We start from the raw sequence: 25,206 nt of genomic DNA on the forward strand, positions 1-25,206 counted from the left end.
AGAGCAATGCCCAGGTATGCTCTTTCCACAAAAAGGACACATCCAATCCAGCCAATTACCACCTTTGATTTGGTTTATTGTCACATGTATTTGTGTACAGTGAAAAATATTGTTTTTGCACACTATACAGACAAAGCAGACCGTACACAGAGAAGGAAAGGGTGCAGAATGTAGTGTTATAGTCATAGCTGGGTGTAGAGAAAGATCAACTTGATAGAAGGTAGATCCATTCAAATATCTGATAGCAGCAGGGAAGAAGCGTACTAGATTGGTTCGTACGTGACCTCAGACTTTTGTATCATTTTTCTGATGGAAGAAGCCGGACGAGTGTATGTCCAGGGTGTGTGGGATCCTTGATTATGCTGGCTGCTTTTCCAAAGCTGCGGGAAGTGCAAACAGAATCAATGCATGGGAGGCTGGTTTGAGTGATGGACTGGGTATCGTTCACGACCCTCTGTAGTTTCTTGCAGTCTTGGACAGAGCAGGAGCCACACCAAGCTGTGATACAACCAGGAAGAATGCTTTCTATGATGCAACTGTAAAACTTGGTGAGAGCCATAGCAGACATGCCAAATTTCCTTAGCCTCCTGAGAAAGTAAAGGTGGGCTTTCTTAACTTTGGCATTGCCATGGAGGGACCATGACAGGTGATCTGGACACCTAGAAATATGAAGCCTGTGACCATTTTCACTTCACCCCGGTTGGTATGGACAGGGCCATGTCCTTCACGATGTTTCCTGAAGTCGATGACAATCTCCTTTGTTTTGCTGACATCAAGAGAGAGATTACTGTCGTCGAACCAGTTCACCAGATTCTCTGTCTCTTTCCTGTGTATTTTGCCTTGTCATCGTTTGAGATCCAACCCACTTCAAGTTTCAGCAAACTTGAAAACTGAGTTGAAGGGGAATTTTGCCCCATAGTCATAGGTGTGCAAGGAGTATAGGAAGAAGCTGAGGGTGCAGCTTTGTGGGGCACTGGTGTTGAGAATAATCTTGGAGGTGTTGTTGCCTATCTTTACTGATGACAGTCTGTGGGTTAGAAGGTCATGGATCCAGTCGCAGAGGGAAGAACTGAGCCCCAGCTCATGGAATCTGGAGGAGGTTCGTAAGAATAACAGTATTGAAGGTTGAGCTATAGTCAATAAATAGGAGTCTGGCATAAGTGTCTTTATTATCCAGTTATCCCGGGGTTGAGTATAGGGTCAGCAAGATGGCATCTTTGTGGACTTGTTGCAGTGATAGGCAAACTATAATGGACTAGGCATTAAAGAGAGTGCTGAAAGGTTTCACGTAAGTGGCTACAGGGATAAGGTACTTCAGTTTCAAGACAGACTGGAGAAATTGGGACTATTTTTCTTGGTGAAGAGGAGACTGACAGGAGATTTGTAAAGGTATTCAACATTATGAGGGAGCTGGGCAGAGTAGTTTGGGAGAAACTGTTCCTGTTTCTGAAAGATTGAGAGCACAGATTTAAAGTAATTGGCAAAAGAAGAAAAAGGCGATTTATGAAAAAAATTCACACAGTGAGAGGTTAAGGTCTAGAATGCACTGCCTGAAACTATAGTGGAGGAAGGTTCAATCAAGGTATTCAAAGAGGAATTAGATTGTTATCCAAAAAGGAAGAATGTCTAACATTTCGGGGAGAAGGTACGGAAATGACTCTAGATGAATTGCTCTTTGTCTGCACTGATTCACCCATGGTAAGAGGCTGAAGGGCTCAACAATTCTGTGATTTATTCACAATTCCTCAGATACTGGAGCAGTCCGTATGTGCAGAAGACATGGACAACATACAAACTTAAGCTAATAAGTGGCAAGTAACATTGACCATCCCTAAAAAGGTAAGAATCTAAATCATGGTTTCTTGACATTCATTGGCATTAGTGTTGCTGAATCCCTCACAATCAACATCCAAGGGGTTAGCATTGACCAGAAAGTTAACTGGACTGACAACATAAACACTGTGCCTACAGGAGTACTTTGAGGCTGGGAATTCTGCAGCAAGTAACTCACATTCTGACTCCCCAGAGTCTGTCCACTATCTAAGAGGCACAAGTAAGGAGCAATTAATTGGATGAGTATAGCTCCAACAACACAAGAAGCTTGACAAAGCAGCTCTCTTAATTAGCATCCCATCCATCACCTCAAAGTTCACTTCCTCAACCATCAATGCACAGTGACAGCAGTATGCATCATCTCCAAGATGCACTGCAGCACTCAAAACTCTTTCAACACCTTCCAGACCTGTGATTTTGACCACCTGGAAGAACAAGGACAGCAGACCATAGGAACACCATTACCTACAACTTCCCTTCTAAGCCACACACCAATGTGACTTGGGACTACATCCCCATTCCTCCCTACCAGCACAGTGGGTGTACCTACACCACATGGACTGCAGCAAGGAAGATGATGTCTCACCACCACCTTCTGAAAGGCATTTAGGGCTGAGCAATAAATTTTGACCTTGCTAGCAAAATTCACATCCTATGACTGAATTTTATCCATCTCACATTCTGCTGTGTGAGGAGTTCAACCAGGCGCTTCAGTTTGAGGAACTAATCAATGGAACACCATCCAGAATCAAGGAAAAGGAACTCAAATGCTGTTGCATAACTGGCAGTGCATCAGTTAATGAGTGAAGTAAAACCAAAATTGAAACACAGCACTAAAAATAGAAAACATTGGAAAGGTATCATAGCTCTGTTAACGAGAAGTCATCCATCATCAAGGAGGAAATAGCGAGGCATCTTGAGGGGAATTGCTTGATAGAGCAGACGCAGCATGGTTTCGTTAAGGGGAAGTCGTGTCTGACAAATTTACTGGAGTTCTATGAGGATGTGTCTAGGGCGGTGGATAGAGGAGAGCCGGTGGATGTGGTCTTTCTTGATTTTCAGAAGGCGTTTGACAAGGTACCTCACAAGAGGTTATTGCAGAAGGTCAGGGGACATGGAGTTGGGGGTAGGGTGTTAGCGTGGATAGAGGACTGGTTGTCAAATAGGAGGCAGAGAGTGGGGGTCAATGGGTGCTATTCGGATTGGCGGTTGGTGACTAGTGGAGTGTCCCAGGGGTCGGTGCTAGGGCCTCAGCTATTTACCATTTATATAGATGATCTGGAGGAGGGAACCGAGTGTAGGGTGTCGAAATTTGCTGACGACACCAAAATTGGTGGAACGGCAAATTGCGCGGAGGGTGTGGAGAGTCTACAGATGGATCTAGATAGGCTGGGCGAATGGGCCAGGAAATGGCAAATGGAATTTAATGTTGGCAAGCGCGAGGTGGTCCACTTTGGTAGGAACAATGGTAGGAAGGATTATTACTTAAGTGGCGAGAAACTGCAGCAGGCGACGGTGCAGAGGGACCTCGGGGTCCTTGTGCATGAGTCACAAAAACCCAGCTTGCAGGTGCAGCAGGTGGTCAGGAAGGCTAATGGGATGCTGGCCTTCATAGTGAGGGGGATTGAATATAAAAGTAGGGAGGTCTTGCTGCAGCTATATAGGGCATTGGTGAGGCCGCAGCTGGAGTACTGTGTGCAGTTTTGGGCGCCGTACTTACGCAAGGATATTTTGGCCTTGGAGGGAGTGCAGAGGAGGTTTACTAGGCTGATGCCAGAGTTGAGGGGGTTGAGCTATGAGGAGAGGCTGAATAAACTAGGCTTGTACTCGTTAGAGTTTAGAAGAATGAGGGGAGATCTCATTGAGACGTATAAGATGATGAATGGGATGGATAGGATCGAGGTGGAGAGACTCTTCCCGCTCAGCAAGGACAGTAGGACTAGGGGGCACAGCCTCAAGAGAAAGGGGGGGTGGTTTAGAATGGAGTTGAGGAAGAACTTCTTCACTCAAAGGGTGGTGAATCTCTGGAATTCTCTGCCCGTTGAAGTGGTGGAGGCTACCTCGCTAAATATTTTTAAGATGCGGGTTGATGGGTTTTTGATAAGAGAGGGGATTAAGGGTTATGGGGAGAGGGCAGGAATGTGGAACTGAGCCACGACAGATCAGCCATGATCTTATTGAATGGCGGGGCAGGCTCGAAGGGCTAGATGGCCTACTCCTGCTCCTATTTCTTATGTTCTTAAGTAGTAGATTCCCAATTTGTGTTGAAACCTAAACCAGGCAGGGTTCTCATGAAAAGTCTCACTGAAAACATTAACCTGTTTTATCTATTAGATGACCTCAAACCTGCTGTATAACTACAACACATCTTGAGGACACAAAGCTAGTTTTAAAAAAAAAGACAGTTATCTGCACACACATCAACGCTCATCCATTGATCTTACCTCCATGTGTCCAAAAGTTTGAATTAAAGGAATAATCACCAGGTTATTGTCCTCTGCTAACTTTTGGATCTGGTCAATATCAGCAGAGCTGCACAGTGAAAATAAAATGAATTAACACAAATGTACAACTATACTCTTTACCTCTGGAGTATATGTAACGAATGCCATGTAGCTCACCATCAGATATCCATTAGTCTATATATAAACAACCCATCAAATCAATTTCAGCTTGTAATTCACTCCAAGATATCTGTTATTATTGCCACTTGTAACTTATTCCTGGGTATCTTGGTATCCTATAGCTAAACCATTGATGAGATTCAGCCAGAAACTAATTAATTCACATCCATTATTGGTTGCAGCATCCCAGACTATAGAGCTATGGAACGGGGAAAAGAAAATGAGCAGAGGAAAACAACTAGGTTTCCTATTCACCTCCCCCACTCGAAGTTATGCATGCAAATATCAGGCAAGAAAAGGATGAGTGTGGTTGATTTCAAAAATCAAACAGCCTGCCAATACTCACCATCCAAGTTCAGTCAGAAAAAAATAGATATTTAAGTGGGCATTAGTGCACAGCTGGGAGTGATGGAACTGCACTCCAGCCAGAATCAGTGCAGACAGTAGCGAGGGGAAAATAGCACAGCATGGAAATATTGTAGTGCTAACTGAGTGGAAAACTAAATCAGCAGTAAAACAGAAATCTTGTGCTACCTGTATGCATAGGTGGATTTGAGGACTTCGAGACTATCATGATAAGGAAAGGTATCCTCATATTCCATCAATATACCATTGACCCCAATGTTAGCCAGAAGGGAAAAGATCTGCAAGCAAAACAAAAAGAATATTTATAGGCTGCATTTGTACAAATTCCCTCAGTGGGAGGGAGACACAGAGAGAGAGAGAGAGAGGAGACTATCGCTGGCTCTTATAGCTTCAATGTCTTACAGAAAGCATCATCCAGATAGCAAAGAAGAAAGAAGTTCCAGACAAAACAACAGTAAAAGCCCAGAATACTCTGGGAGACAAACATGGTTGTAATTTAGAGAGTGACTAAATTCTATTTTGTTAATGAGTGGGAATCGTATTTATTTGAATAGAATACCATTAGAATCGTGTTTTATTTGGGAATGGTTGATAGTTAGAAGGGATTTATTAATAGTTTATTTAATTTGGTCATTGTCAGTTAGATAAATAAATTGTTTCATGTTGATTTTATAGTGAGTGTCAGGGATTTATTTTGTATTTAACCACTAGAAATTGCTGAAGAGCAGATCACACCACTTCTCACACACTTTTTACAGATAATAAGGTGGGGTACTCCTCATTGGATGTTTCAGTGTTAGTTCTCAGGGACAGGCTATCAACCTCTGCTTTATAATAATATACATATGCACAATAGAAGGTCTAAGCTAGGAGTGTCTCTACACTTCTCTTTCCAGTACAAGTCTGCCCTCTAGAAACAGAGCAAGAAGTCTCACAACACCAGGTTAGAATCCAACCAGTTTATTTGATAGTAATCCCAGAAGCTTTCGAAACGGTGTTCCTTTGTTAGGTGTGCGGAAGGTCAACGCACCTGACGAAGGAACACCATTTCCGAAAGCTTGTGGGATCACTATCAAATAAACTGGTTGGATTCTAACCTGGTGTTGTGAGACTTCTTACTCTGTTTCTAGAGGGCAGACTTGTACTGGAAAGAGGGGTGTAGAGACACTCCTAGCTTAGACCTTCTATTGTGCATACGTATATTGTTATAAAGCAGAGGTTGATAGCCTGTCCCTGAGAACTAACACTGAAACATCCAATCAACCTCTGCTTTATAACAATATACATATGCACAATAGAAGGTCTAAGCTAGGAGTGTCTCTACACCTCTCTTTCCAGTACAAGTCTGCCCTCTAGAAACAGTAAGAAGTCTCACAACACCAGGTTAGAATCCAACCAGTTTATTTAATAGTAATCCCACAAGCTTTCGGAAATGGTGTTCCTTCGTCAGGTGCGTTAACCTTCCGCACACCTAACAAAGGAACACTGTTTCGAAAGCTTCTGGGATTACTATCAAATAAACTGGCTGGACTCTAACTTGGTGTTGTGAGACTTGACTCTAGAAACAGGTCATGGGCTTATATCAAAATGTGAGCAGTACTGTACTCAGTCCCACATTAACCCTATATCAGGCCTTATTCTATTCGAATAAGGGGGAAGATTCTCTCAGACCACTGCACTGCTCTAGCAGGCTCTCCTCTGGGCACCATAGCTTCCGCGTGTCTCCAGCTACCGGATTTCCAATGTTATCAGCTCCACGCTGAAAATTGGTGTGGAGCCAATTAAAATATTTAAATTCAAATTTCCACCTGATTAGCGAGCCCAGAACTGAGGTCACCAGGCTGGTTACCCTCTTTTCTCTCCTCCCCCACCCTCCCCCCCGACAAAGGGTGAAGGGAGGCCCTGGAGGCCTGCAGGGTTAAGGGAGGTGCCCCATGGGCATTGCCAGCCTGGCCCCCTGGCACTGCCTGAGGGGCAAAGTGGCCATCTCCAGGGCACCTTGGCAAGGTGCCAAGGGGGTAGGGCCAGAGGGGAAGCAGGAGGGAGACTGGTGGAAGTGGGTGCTGCCACTCTATTTGGAATCATAGGCAGAGGGAGGGTGGACAGCGATCAGGGGATGGAAGGACAGCATTGCAGGGTCAGGAAGCTGGCAGTGCAGGGTTTCTGGGAATGTGCCAATCTCCACTATGACAGATCAGTACATGCTCAGTGGCTCACTCAGAACTATGCCACCAGCCTCTTCAGCAGGAATAGGCTCCACTCCCTGATTTTTATTGTGGTTCATGCAGGCACTCTGATGCAGAGTGGGATTTGAAAATGAAACACCAGGATTTACTCCAGTTTTTACACAAATTCGGAACTTTGAATTCTTTTGGGAGAATCCCAGCCAATGTTTTAGATTAATTAGAAGTGATGAAACTTGTTTTTTTCCCTGCATGGATGCTGTCTGATTTGCTGAGCACTTCCATTTTTTTTTCCTGAATGACCCACCTTTAATATTATGTTCCCTTGTTCTGGATTCCCTCAAGAAAATACTCTCCCTTTACTGCCAATATCTTGAACAGGTCATCCCTCAATATTCTATCCTCAAAAAAAAATACAAGGTCAGTTTTTGTAACCTGTTCTGATAGTTCAAAAAGTTGCAATGAAAATGAAATGTGGACATTTTCCAATCTGACACAATCTCTCCCTTCTCCCACAATTGCCCAATACATCTCCCAAGTACTACCTGTCCTCACCAGTGACAAGATACAAACTAGCAACACGAAACTAAAAAAAATTGTAAGAGAATGTTGCAACTACTCAACCCTAAAAATTTTTGTCCCCTCAAGTATAGCCAGATATTCTTCCATAGAAACATAGGAGTTAGGAGCAGAAATAGCCAAATTTAGCCCTTCGAGCTTGTTCTGCCAATCATGGCTGATCATTTTCTGGTCTTAAATCCCCCCTCCCCACCTGTTTCCCATTTTTTTTAAAATTAGTAATATATCTATCTCCTTCTTGAAATCACTCAGCAATTCAGACTCCACTGTGCTATGGGGCAGCAAGTTCCACAAATCCCCAAACACAGCACTATATAGCCCTCTTGCCAGCCTCCAGCAGTCAGTCATTCAGGATTTTGCATCCTTTCCTAAAGTGAGCATTATATCATATTCACAGCAGAGAAAGAGGCTATTTGGCCCAACAGGTCTATCCTATTGTTCATGCAGCATAGAAACATTTCCCATCTCAATTATCTAATCTTAGCAACCCAATCTTCTAGTCTTTTTCCCCTTGATATACTTTTATACATTTCCCCCATAAATGCAACTATTCACCTCAATTACTCCATCAACTCTGACATCTCTTACCTGTTGCAAATATGAAAGTTTGGGTGCAGCTCCTTTGAGGTCCAAGTGCACGATTCTCATCACTGTAGAGCTACTATCCTTCTGTTGCCGTGGCTTTGGTTTTACCTCCATCTTTACCTTGTCCTTTTCTTGCTGTTCATTTTGCTTTGTTTCATGCTCCATTTTTTGTTTAATCTCCATTTCTTGGTTATTTGCCTTTGCTACTCCGTATTTATTCCAAAAGCTACTTTTTGCAGGAGCATCCAATTGCATTTTTCTAAAACAAAGAGTCATTTATCTTTAATCAACAGAGTAATTTCAACACAAATTGCTATTGCAAGAGATCTTCCAATCTAGGGCACTGGTGGGATTGAGGTTGGTGAAAGCAGTAGCTTATTCGTTAATTATAAATCTCCAGGTTCAAAATTAAAGAACAGAAGTGACTCAAATTAGGGTGATGGTAGAGGAGTATTAATGACTACGAGGATGAGGAATGAGAAAGTAGTAATGTTAAAATGATAGTTATTTCTTCAAAAATCATGATGAATACTCATCAATGATGCTAGATTTTGTAAAACAGTAGATCAGTTGCAGCCAGCAGAACAATTACCAGAATGGAGGAGTGAATCGACACTGATGGGAATTGAGAACAAGCTGGCAAGTTGATCAGTGGTTGGGAGAAACTTGACAAAACACAAGGAACCTATGGAAACCTAAATACAACATGGGAAAGTTAATAACTTGGAGAATATAGTAAAAGATTGTAATGAAAAACAAAAGTCACTGGGGAAAAGTCCAATGTTTTACAACAGTGACTAAAGTTGAAAAAAATACTTCAATGGTTGCAAAGTACTTTGAGATGTCCAGTGGTTATGGGTAGCACTATATAAATGCAGTCCTTCTCTTTTTCTTTTCAATATATGGAGGAAAGACCTGGAGGCCCAAATTGGCTGAGGTGAGTGAGAACAGAAACCAGTGTATCATAAGCAGAAAATTCTGCCCTATAATTTGGTACAGGACTGGAACACTGTCCGTGGCACATGCAAACAGAGTCACTGATTAACTAACACTTACCCTGTCACGGAAATGCTGTTCCCATGGAAGTTCTCAGTAACCTATCTTCCAGTTGCAATTCTCATGAATTGCTCACTCGATGCCTCTGTGGGCTAGAAGCAGCAACAAAAAAAAAGGCTTATTGTGCTCTCAACTCACCTGCAGCCAGGCCTTGATTGTGCCCAGGTCAAGTTGAATCTACACATTGAGTTATTTTCTTAGAGGAAACACTCTCAAACCTGACCTCAACAACTTAGAAGGACAAGGACAATAGAGGCATGGGAACACCATCATCTCTATGTTCCCTTTCAACTTTCTCCCTAACAGCACAGTCAAAGTATCTTCCCCACGTAGACAGCAGCAATTCATGAAGTAGACCCACTACCCAGTTCTCAAAGATAACACAGTGAACTATAAACATTGGCTTTGCCAGTGACACCACATGCTGAAAATAAATTTAAAAAGAACTTACTTTAACATAGGAAACATCTTCAAGCCCACAACTACTACAATCAGCAAAACCAGGAACCGCAACACATTCATGCTGTTTATCCGCGTCATGGCTATCTGTAATCCTGCAAGAAAGAGAAAACAAGATCGTTAAGGTTGATTTTTAAAACCTCTTAAAATTAGCAGAACTTATACTGCCTAAAATATAAACTTGCATTCATATAGTGCTCTAGCACAACTACAGGACATCTCAAAGTAGAAAGAGGGATGAGGTCTCGCACCAAGAATTCAAGGAGTTAGGCAATAGATTAAGGAGCAGGACCTCTTCAGTTGTAATCTCTGGATTACTCCTAATGCCACGAGCTAGTGAAGACAGAAATAGGAGAATAGCACAGATGAATGTGTGGCTTGAGAGTTATTGCAGGAGGAAGGGTTTTAAACATCTGGATCACTGGGAACATTTTTGGACAAGGTGGACATCCAAACCAGAGCAGGTCTAGCATCCTTGCTGGTGGGTTCGCTAGTGCTGTTGGGAAGAGTTTTAAACTAGTTTGGCAGCAGGGAGGGGGGACCCAAACTGTTAGCAAAACAGGGACACGTAGAAAAGCAATCAGGTCAGGAGGAATACAGCAGTAGTAGGTTTCAAGGGAGTAAGACAAGGTTGGAGGGCCTCATCTTTAATACTCCTGGCACTAAAGTGAAAATGGCTAAGTTAAGGGCAAGGACTGACACGTGTAATTATGATATAATAGCCAGAGATGTGGTTGAGTGAGGGGCAGGATTGACAGCTCAGTGTCCTGGGATATAGAATCTTCAGGTGAGACAGAGGAGGGGTAAAAAAGGAGGCATTTCCTGCAGTAAGGAGAGATGATATCTTGGAGGGGCTATCAAATGAAGCTTAGTGGTAGAGCTTTAGAATAAAAAAAAGGGACAGCTACATTGCTAGGTATTTATTATAGACCCCCAGTGGGAAATTGAGGACCAAATATGTATGCAATTCACAGAGGGATGTAAATCAGAGTGAATCAACACAGGAGGTATATTCCTGTCATTTATTAAAATCATGCTATATTAATAGCAATTTGCTGGTACAGAATTTGAGTATTGCAGCAAAAAGAAACATCAAAGTTTTTGGTCTTTCTCTCATCTGCAAGAATACCAGTATAAAGGGAAAACAACAATTTATACTGCATGAAACAAGAATGCTGACTGGTAGGCAAATGGACTTTGATTGGTAGAGATTTTCTACCCTACTTCAGCTCTGAAGAAATCATACAGATTGGAAACATTCTGCTTATTTCTTCATAGATGCTGCTGAATTTATCCAACGTTTTCTGTTTTTATTTCAGATTTCCAGCATCTGTGATATTTTTCTTTTATCTTGGCAATTATTTATCAGTCACCTTTTGTGACTGTCAGTTAGATAAATAGCCATTCTCCACGGCCTTAAGACTATAAGACATAGGAGCAGAATTAGGTCAGTTGGCCCACTTGTTCCACCAATCAATCGTGGCTGATGTGTTTCTCATCCCCATTCTCCTGCCTTTTCCCCATAACCCCAGACCCCCTTATCAATCAAGAACCAAGATGGCAACATCTCTACTAATCAGAGACCACTTGCCAACCAATCAGCATTCTCTTCTCATACAGTATATTTGTTGTTTTCCCCTTATACTGTATTTTTGCCAGGTGTATTGGTAAGTGCAAAGCCGAAAGCTTTGATAACTCTTTTTTCAGCAATACCCATGTTATATTGATCATACTGGGCAATCATTATAATATGATTAACCATCACATCACAACAGTGCCTGTTATAAGCACTGGGAACTAAATTAATTGAAAGCTAAGCATTTCCACTGAAAAGATGCCATAAGGCCTTTTAAAGCAACCTGACCAAGACTTTGGGTAACAATGGGATTGACAAACTACCAAAATGCAAGAAGCACATCCGTCCCACAAATCCTTCTGTAGAGTATAGTCAGCCAACCACTTTCTTCATGTTGCCTTCAACTGGAAGCAGTACAAAAGGAGCTTTTTAAAAGAAAAAAAAATGCATCCACAGAGGTAGGTGGATTGGTTGCACTTTAGGATTCGCAGTTGTAAAAAGAACGCAAATGGACATATTCTTCATGTGGAGTCATAGGAGTTGGCATCAGTACAGGTGAAGTGCTACTGTGTTGCTTTGTGTTAGGACAATTTCTTCCAAAAGTGACTATTTCACTATTAGCAGGGGAAGGGATAGATAAAATGAGGGAATGTGGTACTGTCTTATCTTAGTTGGAAAATGTTGCTCGAGGCTGCATATGGTGTCACTGAAAACAGTAAACAAGAGTAATTCAACCGCTTCCCAGAAATGCTTTGATTATGAGTAAGGGACATTGGCCCAAAAATCTGCCAATAGTGATCTGACTCTAAGAAACAGATATCTATTGGCACAACCCAAGCTCTGAAATGGCCCTTCTAAACCTCTCCAACTTTAAGACACTGTTTAAAACCTAGATCTTTGACCGAGTGTTTGGTCAGCTATCCAAATGTATCCTCCTTTACATCTGTATCAAATTCTGCCTGGTAACTATAAGAAATAGCAGAATTAGGCCATTCGACCCATTGGGTTTTGCTCTGGAAACTGGTTGAGTTTCTCAACCCCATTCTTCTGCCTTTTCCCCATAACCTTTGATCCCCTCACCAATCAAGAACCTAGCCTCCACAGCCTTCCGTGAAGATGAATTCCATAGATTCACCACCCTCTGGCTGAAGAAATTCCTCCTCATCTCAGTTCTATAGGGTCATCCGTTATTCTGTGGCTGTGCCCTCAGATCCTAGTCTCTCCTACTAATGAAAACATCTTGCCCTAGTCCACTCTACCCAGGCCTGTCAATATTTTGTAAGTTTCAACGAGGTCCCCTCTCATTCTTCTAAAGTCAATCGATTACAGACCCAGAGTCCCTCAAATGCTTCTCATCCATCAAGTTTTTCATTCTCAGGTCATTCTTGTAAACCTCCTCTGGACCCACGCCAAGGCCAGCACATCCTTCCTTAGATATGGGATCCAAAATTGCACACAATATTCCAAATGTGGTCTGATCAGAGCCTTATAAAACCTCAGCAGTACATCCCTGCTTTTATATTCTTCCTCTCGAGGTGAATGCTAACATTGCATTTGCTTTCTTAACTACCAATTCAACCTGCAAGTTAACCTTAAGAGAATCCTGAACTAGTACTCCCATGTCTCTTTGTACTTCTGATTTCTGAATTCTCTCCCCACATAGAAAATAATCTATGCCTTTATTCTTCCTTCCAAAGTGCATAACCTCACACTTTTCCACTTTGTATTCCATCTGCCACTTCTTTGCCTACTCTCCTAACCTGTCTTGGGACATTTTACGATGTTAAAGTAACTATATATTTGCTATTTAAACAATAGAAAATATCATCCCTATTCTCTTTCAATGTGAATGCCCTCTGAAGAGACCTAGCATGACATGCAGCCATTAATGACTATAGCAATTGGACAGGAAGTAACATCTCCCTCACATTTCAGTGAGCAAATAAAAAGGTTAGGCATAAAAAAGAAACAAATGTGGGCAGATCATTAATTTCATGATGTGTTGCCAATATCAGTGTATTCTGCAGTTAGAAAGAATAAATATACCAGACTTCAGCACCAATGACTCAGCCACTCTGTCATAAGGCTGGGCTCTATAGAGTGGAAGTTTGGTTTCCCTCAATCTATTTATAAACAATAGCTATTCATTCTTATGCTAAGAATCTAGAACACCTTGTGGAATCCAGCTCAACCAAATGGTGCAGATTAAGCTAGGGTATGACTCAAGGTGATGCTGGCATTGGACTGGGGTAAACACAGTAAGAAGTCTCACAACACTAGGTTAAAGTCCATCAGGTTTCTGGCTTTCAGAACACTGCTCCTTCATCAGGTAAGTGGGAGTTCTGTTCACAAATGACTGCTTTTTGTGAAGTGGCTTTTGTTACTAAATAAACCTGTTGGACTTTAACCTGGTGTTATGAGACTTCTTACTATGACTCAAGGTGGCAGATATTTCCAAATACTGAGAAACTCTGGCCTGTAAGCTCAATGCTAACATTTGTGAGCTAAGAATTGCTACATGTTTTCAAGATGGCCAGTATTTACAGTTACATAAAGAACTGCCAATCATTCCTTCTTGCTTACCACATACTGTATAAATACAAGCAGCAAAACCATTACAGATGAATTATATACTGTACCAACTGCAGCCACTCAAGACGACCTAGCATCTCAAGGGCAGCTAGAATCAGACAATAAATGTTGATCTTTCCAGCGACACACACAGACACACACACATCTCAAGAATTAATTTTGTAAAATATTTATCTTTATATCTTCAAACAAAAACAAGGGGATAAGCTTTCCATTTATGGCCTGTCATTGTAGATTGGTCATCCTTCATAGATTACTTATTTTCAAATTGCATAATGTTTGGCCAAAATGCCAGGGAGAAACTCCCTTCTCTTCAGATAATATCATGGGATATTTTATGTCCACTGAAGAGGGCAGAATGACAATTCAATGTCTCATAAGAAACATGGCACTTCCAAGAGTAAAGCTGGTCCCATGCCCGGCCTCCAAGTAACACCTTTCACTACCGAATTCTTAGACTAATAGGCACCAAGAAATCAAGGCCTCTCCACAACTTCCATTTCCCCCTATTCCATTAAAACACGCGCGTTTAGTAAACGTTTAAAGCAGTGTGAAAACAAAGATCATATTGCACTTAAGAGAAATCTTTAATTTGAACTTGCACAGGCCCTATATTAAACTGGACAGCCTTTGGCACAGCATCCATAGACTTGTGAGTTAATCCATTCTGCCAAGGTCGATATCTCAATACAATAAAATATATGTTCAGCAGAGCAGAAAAAAACTCACTCGGGCCAACCTGCGTCGTGCGAATCACCCAGATATCCAAATCCAATGGCACACACACATCCGCCTCACTATCAATTCAGATTGTCAACATCCTGCAGATAATCCTCCCATCCTTGCCCCAGTTGCCAATGTTTTTCTGAACTCATAAAATAAGAAAACTGAGGAAAAATTAGAAGCCTCCGCGATGTTTCTCGTGGCAGCTGCACCGTGGGGTGCGTGTTTAAACCCCGGGAGAGGCAGGACATGGCTCTACGGTTAACACCTTGGGACTGGCCCCGCCGAGGGGCAAGTTGTGAATCTGGAATCGGCAAAAACATCATCTCCTTTGTAATGTGCCAGGAACCCCCATAGTAGCTCTTGGTTGTTCGGCATTAAGACAGTGAGTTATTCAGTAATTTGGTGGCTGGCTGGGGGGGGGAAGCCAGCTGAGGAGTTTGAGCCACTCGAATATTTGTGAGACTTTAATCATAGTTGGCTGAATAGCCTCCTTATGGGCCGGAATAATTCTGTGATTCTGCCCCGATCCTCTCCCCCCCCGGCCCAAAATACTCACCCACCGCTCAGGTATCGCCACTCGTCGGTTCCGTGTCGACCAATTTTGTCCTTGCTTTCCGCCTCCAACCGCCCACTTAAAGCGAGCCGCCCAGTTTCCCGCTCCGCTCCGCTCTCCCTCCCGGCCTTCAGACAGCCGCTCAAAACGGCCAGCTGGCATTTACCGTCCTAGGACCTAAATTCCTCCTACCTGCCGTAAAGCGACACCGCCAAGTGGTTTATCTAGAGGGCCTGTCACAAAATGTATATTGTAAACATTCAATGCAGAAAAATTCTAATTTATAACATATTATTTGCTCTCTATATATTTAAACTATATAAAATCTAAAAGCCACAAAATAACCCCTAATTTCAGTGAAACACTATAACGGGTGAGCATTTTCACCCTGTGGTCATCTAAACAGTAGCGATCACTCAATCTTACATTCTCCCTTGAAATTGTTATGTGTATGTGGAGAGTCTCTTGAAATGTTTACGTTTGTGATAAAGTACTGTTGCTCAAGAACTGATTCTTCTGTTTTAAACCAATAAAACAGCCTGAGCAAATAGACTAAAGGATAAATTAAGGGGCAGCCCCTTAAAGATTTGCTGCCTAAAACAAGAAGCAAATCACAAATGATACCTAAAACATTAAACCAAAATGAGATTGTGATTAAGAGGATCAATAAGGCTGGAGACAATACACATCTCTGTAACCTGTGATCAGTGCTCCTTCCACTCACATTGTCAACCACTTCAGGTCTTGAACAGCAGGTTAGGTGTAAGGATTCGCATTCTAATCAATAATCTCTAAACTTTATATGTTCTGTCTGAGGCCAGAACTCTCCATTCACCTGACAAAGAGGGAAACCTCGAAAGCTTGTGAGTCTATTATCAAATAAATCTGTTGGACTAAAACCTGGTGTTGTCAGACTTTTTACTGTTCTTGAAAAGTGCCATGGGATCTTTTATATTCACTGAAATGAGCAGATGAGGTCTTGTTTCAACACAGTCATCCAACAGCGCAATCTTAGTGCAGTACTGACGTGGCAATCTGCTCCATTGGTCTATGCCAGTGTGTTTACAATTTACATGGGCCTCCTCCCACTCATCTTCATATGCCACACCCGTAGTCCTCTATTCTTATCACCATCATGTCCTCAGTTAAATGCAACAATTCTATTGCCTATAACCATTCTATGTGACATTGAATTCCACATGGACAGTGTATTAAAAAAATCTCCTAAATTCTTTACTTCATTTGTTAGTGACTATCTAACATATATGCCCATTTTTTTGAAGTTACCACCAAATATTCTCTCTCTGAACAACATAATTCTAAAGACACAAGTCAGACACAGTGACATTGCTGGGAACTTATAATACAGGATCTTGCTGCAAAGCTTCTCAGAATAGTGTCCTGGGCTCAACCATCTTCAGTTGCTTCATGAATTACCTCTTTTCCAACAAAGAAGGTCTGGAGTGAGATGCAGTGGTATTTATCGAGGTTCATATCGAGCAGCTCCATGACGCAGGACTCTGTGCTCTACGGGCTGTTTCCAGGGACGCACACTGAGACAAATATCAACTGCTGCTGGAAGGTCATCAGCTCGGTGAAGGACACTCTTTGATCTGCCCAAAGCTTGATCTTCCAGTACAAAGATTTGTCCTCAACCGAGTGTTACAGACTAGCACATTCCAAGGTCCAGGACTATGTGCTGAGGGATGCTCTTAAGCTTGGGGCAGCTACTGCAAAGGCACAATGAAGAAAGACTACTGTTTAAAGCCTTTCAGCCAAGGCAGATCGAGGGGCCAATAGCCGTAAAAAACCCTCAGGCTGCGTAACTGTGTGCAACTCTATAAAAATGACACATAGTGAAATGTCATGAATGTTTATAGTTTGTTGAAAAAACAGAACTGTAATAAATGTTATGCCTTGGAACTGAGCTCCACAGAATATTGTAGATATGACTGTTTTTTGCACTGTTACATATGATTGGAAATATCGTTTCTGTAATGAGTATTTCAGAGTATTTAAGTAATAAAGTATATTTTTGAAATTAAAAAAAAATCACCTTTTCTCCAACATAAAATCAGAAGTAGGGACACTTGCTAATAAGTGCAGAACATTCAGTACCATTTGCAGTTCCTCAGATACAGTCAGTTCCTGTCTGCAGCAAGAGTTGCACAGCATTCAAGCTTGGGCAAATAAATTGAAAATGACATTCATGCCACACAAATACCAGACAATGACCACCTTCAATAAGAGAGAAGCTAACCATCACCCCTTGGCATTTAATGGCATGAATTAATTCCACACTATCAACATCCTGGAAGTCACCATTGACCACAATCTGAACTGGACAAGCTATATAAATACTGTAGCTATGAGAACAGGTCAGAGGCTGGGAATCCTGCAGAGTAATCACTTCCTGACTCCCCAAAGCCTGTCTGCTATCTACAAGGCACAAGTCAGGCATGTAATGGAATACAAGCAAATTCTGCAGATGCTGGAATCTGAAACCAAAAGAGAAAATGCTGGAAAATCTCAGCAGGTCTGGCATCATCTGTAAGGAGAGAAAAGAGCTTCAAGTCTAGATGACCTTTTGTCAAAGCTAAAAGGCATAGAAATTGGGAGATATTTATACTGCAGAGTGAGAAAATGAGAGATAAGTCATAACCGCAGAAACTAGGGGAAAAGGTTGCTAATGGCAGTCCACAAACAGACTAAAGGGTGTGAATGGTCAAATGGCAGAGAAGCTAAAGTGAGAGGGTAAGCTGTGACAGATGAAGATGTGGAGGGAGGGGTGGCAGGGAATGGATGGGACGGAGGTAAAATTTAGAAAAGGGCGAGAAAAGATAAGGGAATGAGATATTAAGGGGTTAATCCCTCACGCAACTTCAAGCTTTTTTAAAAACCAACTCAAACAGCAGCTCAGAATGCAAAGGACATAAACAGATAACTAGAGCTTGCAGGGTGTGGCTAACAGCACCTACTTCCATGATAAGCTATATTGACGTGCGCTTGCCACACTTTAACCCCACCTACCTCCTTCTACACAGTTTCTGTGTTACCTCTGCTATAATCACTGGAATATGAAATGTGCTTTTTTGGCAATTATTATGGTCATAACAGGATAATGTGTAACTGTACTCGCATTTGCAACCGGCTCTTGTCTTATCAGATAAGGAGCAGTTGACAATAGGGTATCGAAATGATCTTTTCTGTTGTTTCTCAATTATGTAACCCTGTCTTTGAATTGTATATAAGGGGGCTGTCCCTTCCCTTTGCACACCTTTCGCTAACCAACATCCAGCACTGACTGAGGGTTGAGTAACGAAGGTCAGCCATTTACATGTAAAGCAATAAAGGGTTGTGTTAACCTAGGCACTATTGGTGTTTTGCTTTTGTATCAAGGATGGAAGAGTCTCACGGAAACGAACATAACAGGAAGGGAGATAAAGTAGGGGAAAGAGTTGGGGGGGAAGAAAAACGAAGAAAGACAGTAAAGAAACAAAAGGCAGAGAACAGTAAAAAATTAAATAAAATAGAATGAAGAGGTTGAGATGGGGTAGAGCAAATCATCTGAAGTTGTTGAATTCGATGTTGAGACTGAAAGGCTGTAAAGTGCCTAGCCGGAAGATGAGGTGCTGTTCCTCCAATTTGTGTTGAGCTTCACTGGAACATTGCAGCAAGCCAAGGACAGACATGTGGGCATGGGAGTAGGGTCGTCTGTCAAAATGGCAAGGAACGGGAAGGTCAGGGTCTGATTGCGCACAGACCAAAAGTGCTCAGCAAAGTGATCACCCAGTTATGCTTGGTCTCTCTGATATAGAGGACACCACATTGGGAGCAATGAATGCAATACACCAAGTTGAAAGAGGTGCAAGTGAAACACTGCTTAACCTGGAATGAACGTTTGGGACCTTGGATGATGAGCGTAGAAGTCATAAAGGGACAGGTGTTACACCTTCTGTGATTGCATCAGAAGGTGCCATGAGTAACGGGAGAGGTGTTAGATACAGTGGAGAAGTGGACTAGGTTATCCCGGAGGGAACGGTTTCTGCGGAATGCTGACAGAGGGAGTGAAGGGAAGATGTGTTTGGTGGTGCCATCACACTGGAGTTGATGAAAATGGGGGAGGATTATGCTTTGCATGTGGAGGCTGGAAGGGTGAAATGTGAGAACAAAGGGCACTCTATACTTGTTCTGGGAGGGAGGGGAGAGGGTGAGTGTTGTGGCACAGGAGATGGACTGCACGCTGTTGAGGGCCCTGTTGACAACTGTAGATATGAATCCACGTTTGAGGAAAAAGGAGCACATGTTAGAAGCACCACTTTGGTCCTGCATTTAGTGCAGTGTGTGTTTGCTTGGACCTGCATTCGGTGCAATGTGTATTTGCTTGGTCCTGCATTTAATGCAGTTTGTGTTAGCTTGGTTCTGAATTCAGTGCAGTTCATGTTAGTTTGGCTCTGAATTCAGTGCAATGTGTGTTTTCTTGGTCTTGCACTCAATGCAGTTTGTGTTCATTTGGTCCTGCATTTGGTTAGAGTGTCTTTGCTTGGTCCTGCATTCAATGCTATTTGTGTTAGCTTGGTTCTGAATTCAGTGCAGTTTGTGTTAGCTTGGTTCTGAATTCAATGCAGTTTGTGTTCACTTGATTCTGAATTCAGTGCAGTTTGTGTTCAACTTGGTCCTGCTTTCAGTGCAGTTTATGTTCGCTTGGTTCTGAATTCAGTGCAGTTTGTGTTCACTTGGTTGTGAATTCAGTGCTGTTTCTGTTTGCTTAGTCTTGCATTTGGTACAGTTTGTGTTCACTTGGTTTTGCATTTGGGGATGTTTTTGTCCACCTGGTCCTGCAGGATGACATTACATTTTCGTATAACACAGGGAAAGCACTTTCAAGTGAGGTAGGCAGAAAATCAACAACAGGAAGGTGAGAAGCATTTGTCTGACTTTTTAATTTGCAGGGTGTTATTTCCTCATGACTTGGCATGGAATTGACTTTGATAAGAAGAAAAAGCACCAATTGATGGCTGTTTCACTTTTTCCTGGTACACAATGATTGAGAAGTTACTGCACTTGAAGAATTGCAAAGGGAAATCATTTTGTGTTGTGAAGGAATCCTGGTTTTCGCCCTTGAAAATCTGGTCACCCGAGGAATATTCTCCATTTGCTTGGATGAGTGTAGCTCATATAGTAATGAAATTCAACACTGTGATAACCCCCATGATCTGCACGGGAATCATTAATTGACGTCCCAGCTGGGCTCATTGAATACGAACTCCCTGGGGATTGGTAATTAGCCAGTCAGGTAGAGGTCATATACCAACCCCTGGTATAAAGCAAGATCATGAGAGGGTCAATTAACCTTTTAGTCCTGGTTGAGACTCTGCTGTGTTCACCACAAGCTTGTGGCATTGTTTATTTTCATTTTGTGTAATAAAAGCATGTATCCTTCACAGTTGACTCCTGGAGTTACTATAAAAACCAGAAACGGCAAAGCAGCCCACTTTATTGGCACTCCATCTACCACCTTAAAGAATTACTGTCTCCATCAATGGTGAATAGTGGTTGCAGTGTGCATTATCTACAACAAGGAGGTGGGAGGGACAGAGTTCTAAGCTGCACCCACCTCCATCAATATCCAGCAGGGGGTGGGGGAGGGTCAATATCTGGTGAAGGGACGGGTTAGTTACATTAAAATGTATGCAATTCAACGTAAAGCAGCTTCTTGGCAGTTTTGCTTGTGAACCTGATGACGTCGCTGGTGAGGGGTGAGGAAGTTCTTGCCCAAGGGAGCTGCGATTTCTGGATCTTGAGCCCCTGCCAGCATTCACATGGACAGCAAACATGGGCTCAAGGTTGCCCCCATAATTCCAAATGTGGTTTCACCAACACCCTGTAGTCCCTACTTTTATATTACATTTCATATATCTTCCTGATCACTTGCAGTACCTGCTTACTGACTTTTTGTGATTCAAGTACATGGACACCCAAGATCATATACCAGGATCCCCCATATCACAGAGTTCTGCAATCACATTCATTTTAAATAGTATACTGCTTTTCTATTCTTCCTGCCAAATTCGATTAGTTCACATTTTCCAACATAGTTCATCCGCCAAATTTTTGCCTACTCACTTAATCTACCTGTATCCCTTTGCAGACTCCCAAAGTTCTCTTCAAAACTTACGTCCTTACCTATCTGTCTGTCATAAGCGTATTTATCAGGAAATGGAAAGGAGGGAATTAAGAAAATAACAATCACTTGGGAAGTGGTACTGAGCAAATTGTTGGAGCTACCAGCTGAGGAGTCTCCAGATCCTGATTTGAGAGTCTTAAAAGAAGTGGCCAGTGAGATAGTTATAGAACATAGAACACTACAGCACAAACAGGCCCTTTGGCCCACAAGTTGTGCCGATCACATCTATACCTACCAAGCCATAGAACTATCTGTAACTTCCAATGCCATTAGATCCTATATACTCATCCAGAAGTCTTTTAAAAGACCCCAGCGAGTTCGCCTCTACCACCACCGACGGCAGCCGATTCCACTCACTCACCACCCTCTGAGTGAAAAACTTTCCCCTAACATCTCCTCTGTACTTGCTTCCCAGCACCTTAAACCTGTGGCCTCTCGTAGCGACCATTTCAGCCCTGGGAAATAGCCTCCGAGAATCCACCCTATCTATTCCTCTCAACATCTTATAAACCTCTATCAGGTCGCCTCTCAACCTTCATCTCTCCAGGGAGAAGAGACCTAGCTCCCTCAACCTATCTTCATAAGGCATGCCTCCCAATCCAGGCAACATCCTTGTAAATCTCCTCTGCACCCTCTCAATAGCTTCCACATCCTTCCTGTAGTGAGGCGACCAGAACTGCACACAGTACTCCAAGTGGGGTCTGACAAGGGTCTTATAAAGTTGCAGCATTTCCTCCCGACTCCTAAACTCAATCCCTCGATTAATGAAGGCCAGTACACCATACGCCTTCTTGACCACATCCTCCACCTGTGAGGCCGATTTATGAGTCCTATGGACCCGGACCCCAAGTTCCTTCTGCTCTTCAACCCAGCTAAGACTCCTACCCTTGATATTGTACTCCTGCATCCCATTGGTCCTGCCAAAATGGACCACTACACATCTAGATTTTCAGAAGGCGTTTGACAAAGTACCTCACAAGAGGTTATTGCAGAAGGTCGAGGGACATGGAGTTGGGGGTAGGGTGTTAGCGTGGATAGAGGATTGGTTGTCAAATAGGAGGCAGAGAGTGGGGGTCAACGGGTGCTATTCGGACAGGCGGATGGTGACTAGTGGAGTGCCCCAGGGGTCGGTGCTGGGGCCTCAGCTTTTTACCATTTATATAGATGATCTGGAGGAGGGAACCGAGTGTAGGGTGTCAAAATTTGCTGATGACACCAAGATTGGGGGAACGGCAAATTGTGCGGAGGGTGTGGAGAGTCTGCAGAAGGATCTAGATAGGCTGGGCGAATGGGCCAGGAAATGGCAAATGGAATTTAATGTTGGCAAGTGTGAGGTGGTCCACATTGGTAGGAAGAATGGTAGGAAGGACTATTACTTACATGGCGAAAAACTGCAGCAGGCGACGGTGCAGAGGGACCTCGGGGTCCTTGTGCATGAGTCACAAAAACCCAGCTTGCAGGTGCAGCAGGTGGTCAGGAAGGCGAATGGGATGCTGGCCTTCATAGCGAGGGGGATTGAATATAAAAGTAGGGAGGTCTTGCTGCAGCTGTATAGGGCATTGGTGAGGCCGCAGCTGGAGTACTGTGTGCAGTTTTGGGCGCCGCACCTGCGCAAAGACATTTTGGCCTTGGAGGGAGTGCAGAGGAGGTTTACTAGGCTGATACCGGAGTTGAGGGGGTTGAGCTATGAGGAGAGGCTGAATAAACTGGGCTTGTACTCGTTAGAGTTTAGAAGAATGAGGGGAGATCTCATTGAGACATATAAGATGATGAATGGGATGGATAGGATAGAGGTGGAGAGACTCTTCCCGCTCAAAAAAGACAGTAGGACTAGGGGGCACAGCCTCAAGATAAAAGGGGGGTGGTTTAGAACGGTGGTTTCTTCACTCAAAGGGTGGTGAATCTCTGGAATTCTCTGCCCGTTGAAGTGGTGGAGGCTGCCTCGCTAAATATTATTAAGATGCGGGTTGATGGGTTTTTGATAAGAGAGGGGATTAAGGGTTATGGGGAGAGGGCGGGAAAGTGGAACTGAGCAGCGACAGATCAGCCACGATCTTATTGAATGGCGGGGCAGGCTCGAAGGGCTAGATGGCCTACTCCTGCTCCTATTTCTTATGTTCTTATGTTCTTATCCATGTTGAAGTCCATCTGCCACTTCTCCACCCAGTCTTGCATCCTATCTATGTCACGCTGCAACTTCTGACATCCCTCCAGACCATCCACAACACCACCAACTTTCGTATCGTCGGCAAACTTACAAACCCATCCCTCCACTTCCTCATGCAGGTCATTTATGAAAATGACAAACAGCAAGGGTCCTAGAACAGATCCCTGGGGCATTGATTTTACTTTTCTAAAACTCCTTAGATTCCAGGAAAATTCCATTGGATTGGAAAGTAGGAAGTGTTACTTGGATTGGAAAGTTTGGACTCCTTTGTCCAAAAAGGGAGGGCAGCAAAAAGCAGGAAACTACAGCCAGTTAGCGTAACAAATGTCAAAGGGGAATGTTAGAAGCTATTATTAAAGACATTAAAGCAGGGCACATAGATAAGTTTAAAGTAATTAGGCAAGAGTTTGCAGGGTTTTGTAAGACAGAAGTCATGTTTAACTGATTTAGAATCATAGAATCATACAATCAACAGCCTGGAGACAGGTTCTTCAGCCCAAACTGGTCCATGCCAACCAAAGTACCCATTTAAACTAACCCCATTTGCCTGCATTTGGCCCATATCCCTCTAAACCTTTTCTATTCATGAATCTGTCCAAATGCCTTTTATTAGATTTATAGGAGTTCTTTGAAAAATATTTGTAATGAGTGAAGTGGAAATGGTGGATGTACTACACTTAGATTTCTAGAAGGCATTTGATAAGGTGCACATCAAAGATTACTATGGAAAATGAAATGTAGGTGTAAGGGATAATATATTGAAAATCTAATAGAAGATTGGTTGGCTCACAGGAAACACAGAGAAGACATAAATGGATCATTTTCTAGTTGGTAAGATGTAATAAGTTGTGTGCCACAGGGGTCAGTACTGGACCCTCAACTTTTTACAGTTTATATAAATGTTTTGAACAAAGGGGCCAAGGATATGGTTGCTAAATTTGCTGAATTACAAAGAAAGATAGAAAAGTAAGTTGTGAAGAGGGCATAAGGAATGACTAGATAAAGACCTAGCAAATAGAGTCTGATATGGGAAAATGTGAAATTGTCCTTTTTAGAAGGAAAATGAAAAAAAAAATTATCTAAATGGTGAGAGATTGCAGAGCTCTGGGATGCAGAAGGATCTGGGTATTCTAGTGCATGAGTCCCAACAGGTTAGTATGCAGGTACAGCAAGGATTTAGGAAAGTAATAGAATGTTATTGTTTATTCTGAAAGGAATGAAATACAAAAGTAGGGAGGTGTGTCTGACAAATTTGTCTAGGGCAGTGGATAGAGGAGAGCCGGTGGATGTGGTCTTTCTGGATTTTCAGAAGGCGTTTGACAAAGTACCTCACAAGAGGTTATTGCAGAAGGTCGAGGGACATGGAGTTGGGGGTAGGGTGTTAGCGTGGATAGAGGATTGGTTGTCAAATAGGAGGCAGAGAGTGGGGGTCAATGGGTGCTATTCGGATTGGCGGATGGTGACTAGTGGAGTGCCCCAGGGGTCGGTGCTGGGGCCTCAGCTTTTTACCATTTATATAGATGATCTGGAGGAGGGAACCGAGTGTAGGGTGTCAAAATTTGCTGATGACACCAAGATTGGGGGAACGGCAAATTGTGCGGAGGGTGTGGAGAGTCTGCAGAAGGATCTAGATAGGCTGGGCGAATGGGCCAGGAAATGGCAAATGGAATTTAATGTTGGCAAGTGTGAGGTGGTCCACTTTGGTAGGAAGAATGGTAGG

At 42.8% G+C, this 25,206-nt stretch overlaps 1 protein-coding gene across 6 annotated transcripts in view; it reads right to left on the bottom strand.

Annotated features, from left to right (window-relative positions):
* Window positions 1–15,260, bottom strand: part of LOC145354899 (hexosaminidase D) — a 54,225-nt gene extending 38,965 nt beyond the window's left edge. For 3 of the 6 annotated variants that reach the window (XM_080206507.1, XM_080206505.1, XM_080206509.1), the window contains exons 1-5: window positions 15,136–15,241; window positions 9,678–9,780; window positions 8,174–8,429; window positions 4,992–5,101; window positions 4,278–4,365 (exon numbers count right to left, since the gene is read on the bottom strand). In XM_080206507.1, coding sequence (XP_080062633.1) covers window positions 4,278–4,365; window positions 4,992–5,101; window positions 8,174–8,429; window positions 9,678–9,766 — 543 coding nt within the window. In that variant the 5' untranslated portion in view covers window positions 9,767–9,780; window positions 15,136–15,241. Of the gene's footprint in view, window positions 1–4,277; window positions 4,366–4,991; window positions 5,102–8,173; window positions 8,430–8,762; window positions 8,866–9,677; window positions 9,781–14,582; window positions 14,943–15,135 lie in introns of those variants that run through there. The other 3 variants (XM_080206511.1, XM_080206506.1, XM_080206508.1) reach the window with 3 other exon arrangements.
* Between the last annotated feature and the right edge of the window lie 9,946 nt (window positions 15,261–25,206).

Source organism: Carcharhinus amblyrhynchos, chromosome 18, assembly GCF_965287045.1.
Source record: "Carcharhinus amblyrhynchos chromosome 18, sCarAmb.v2.hapA, whole genome shotgun sequence".
In the NCBI taxonomy this organism is placed as follows: Eukaryota; Metazoa; Chordata; class Chondrichthyes; order Carcharhiniformes; family Carcharhinidae; genus Carcharhinus; species Carcharhinus amblyrhynchos.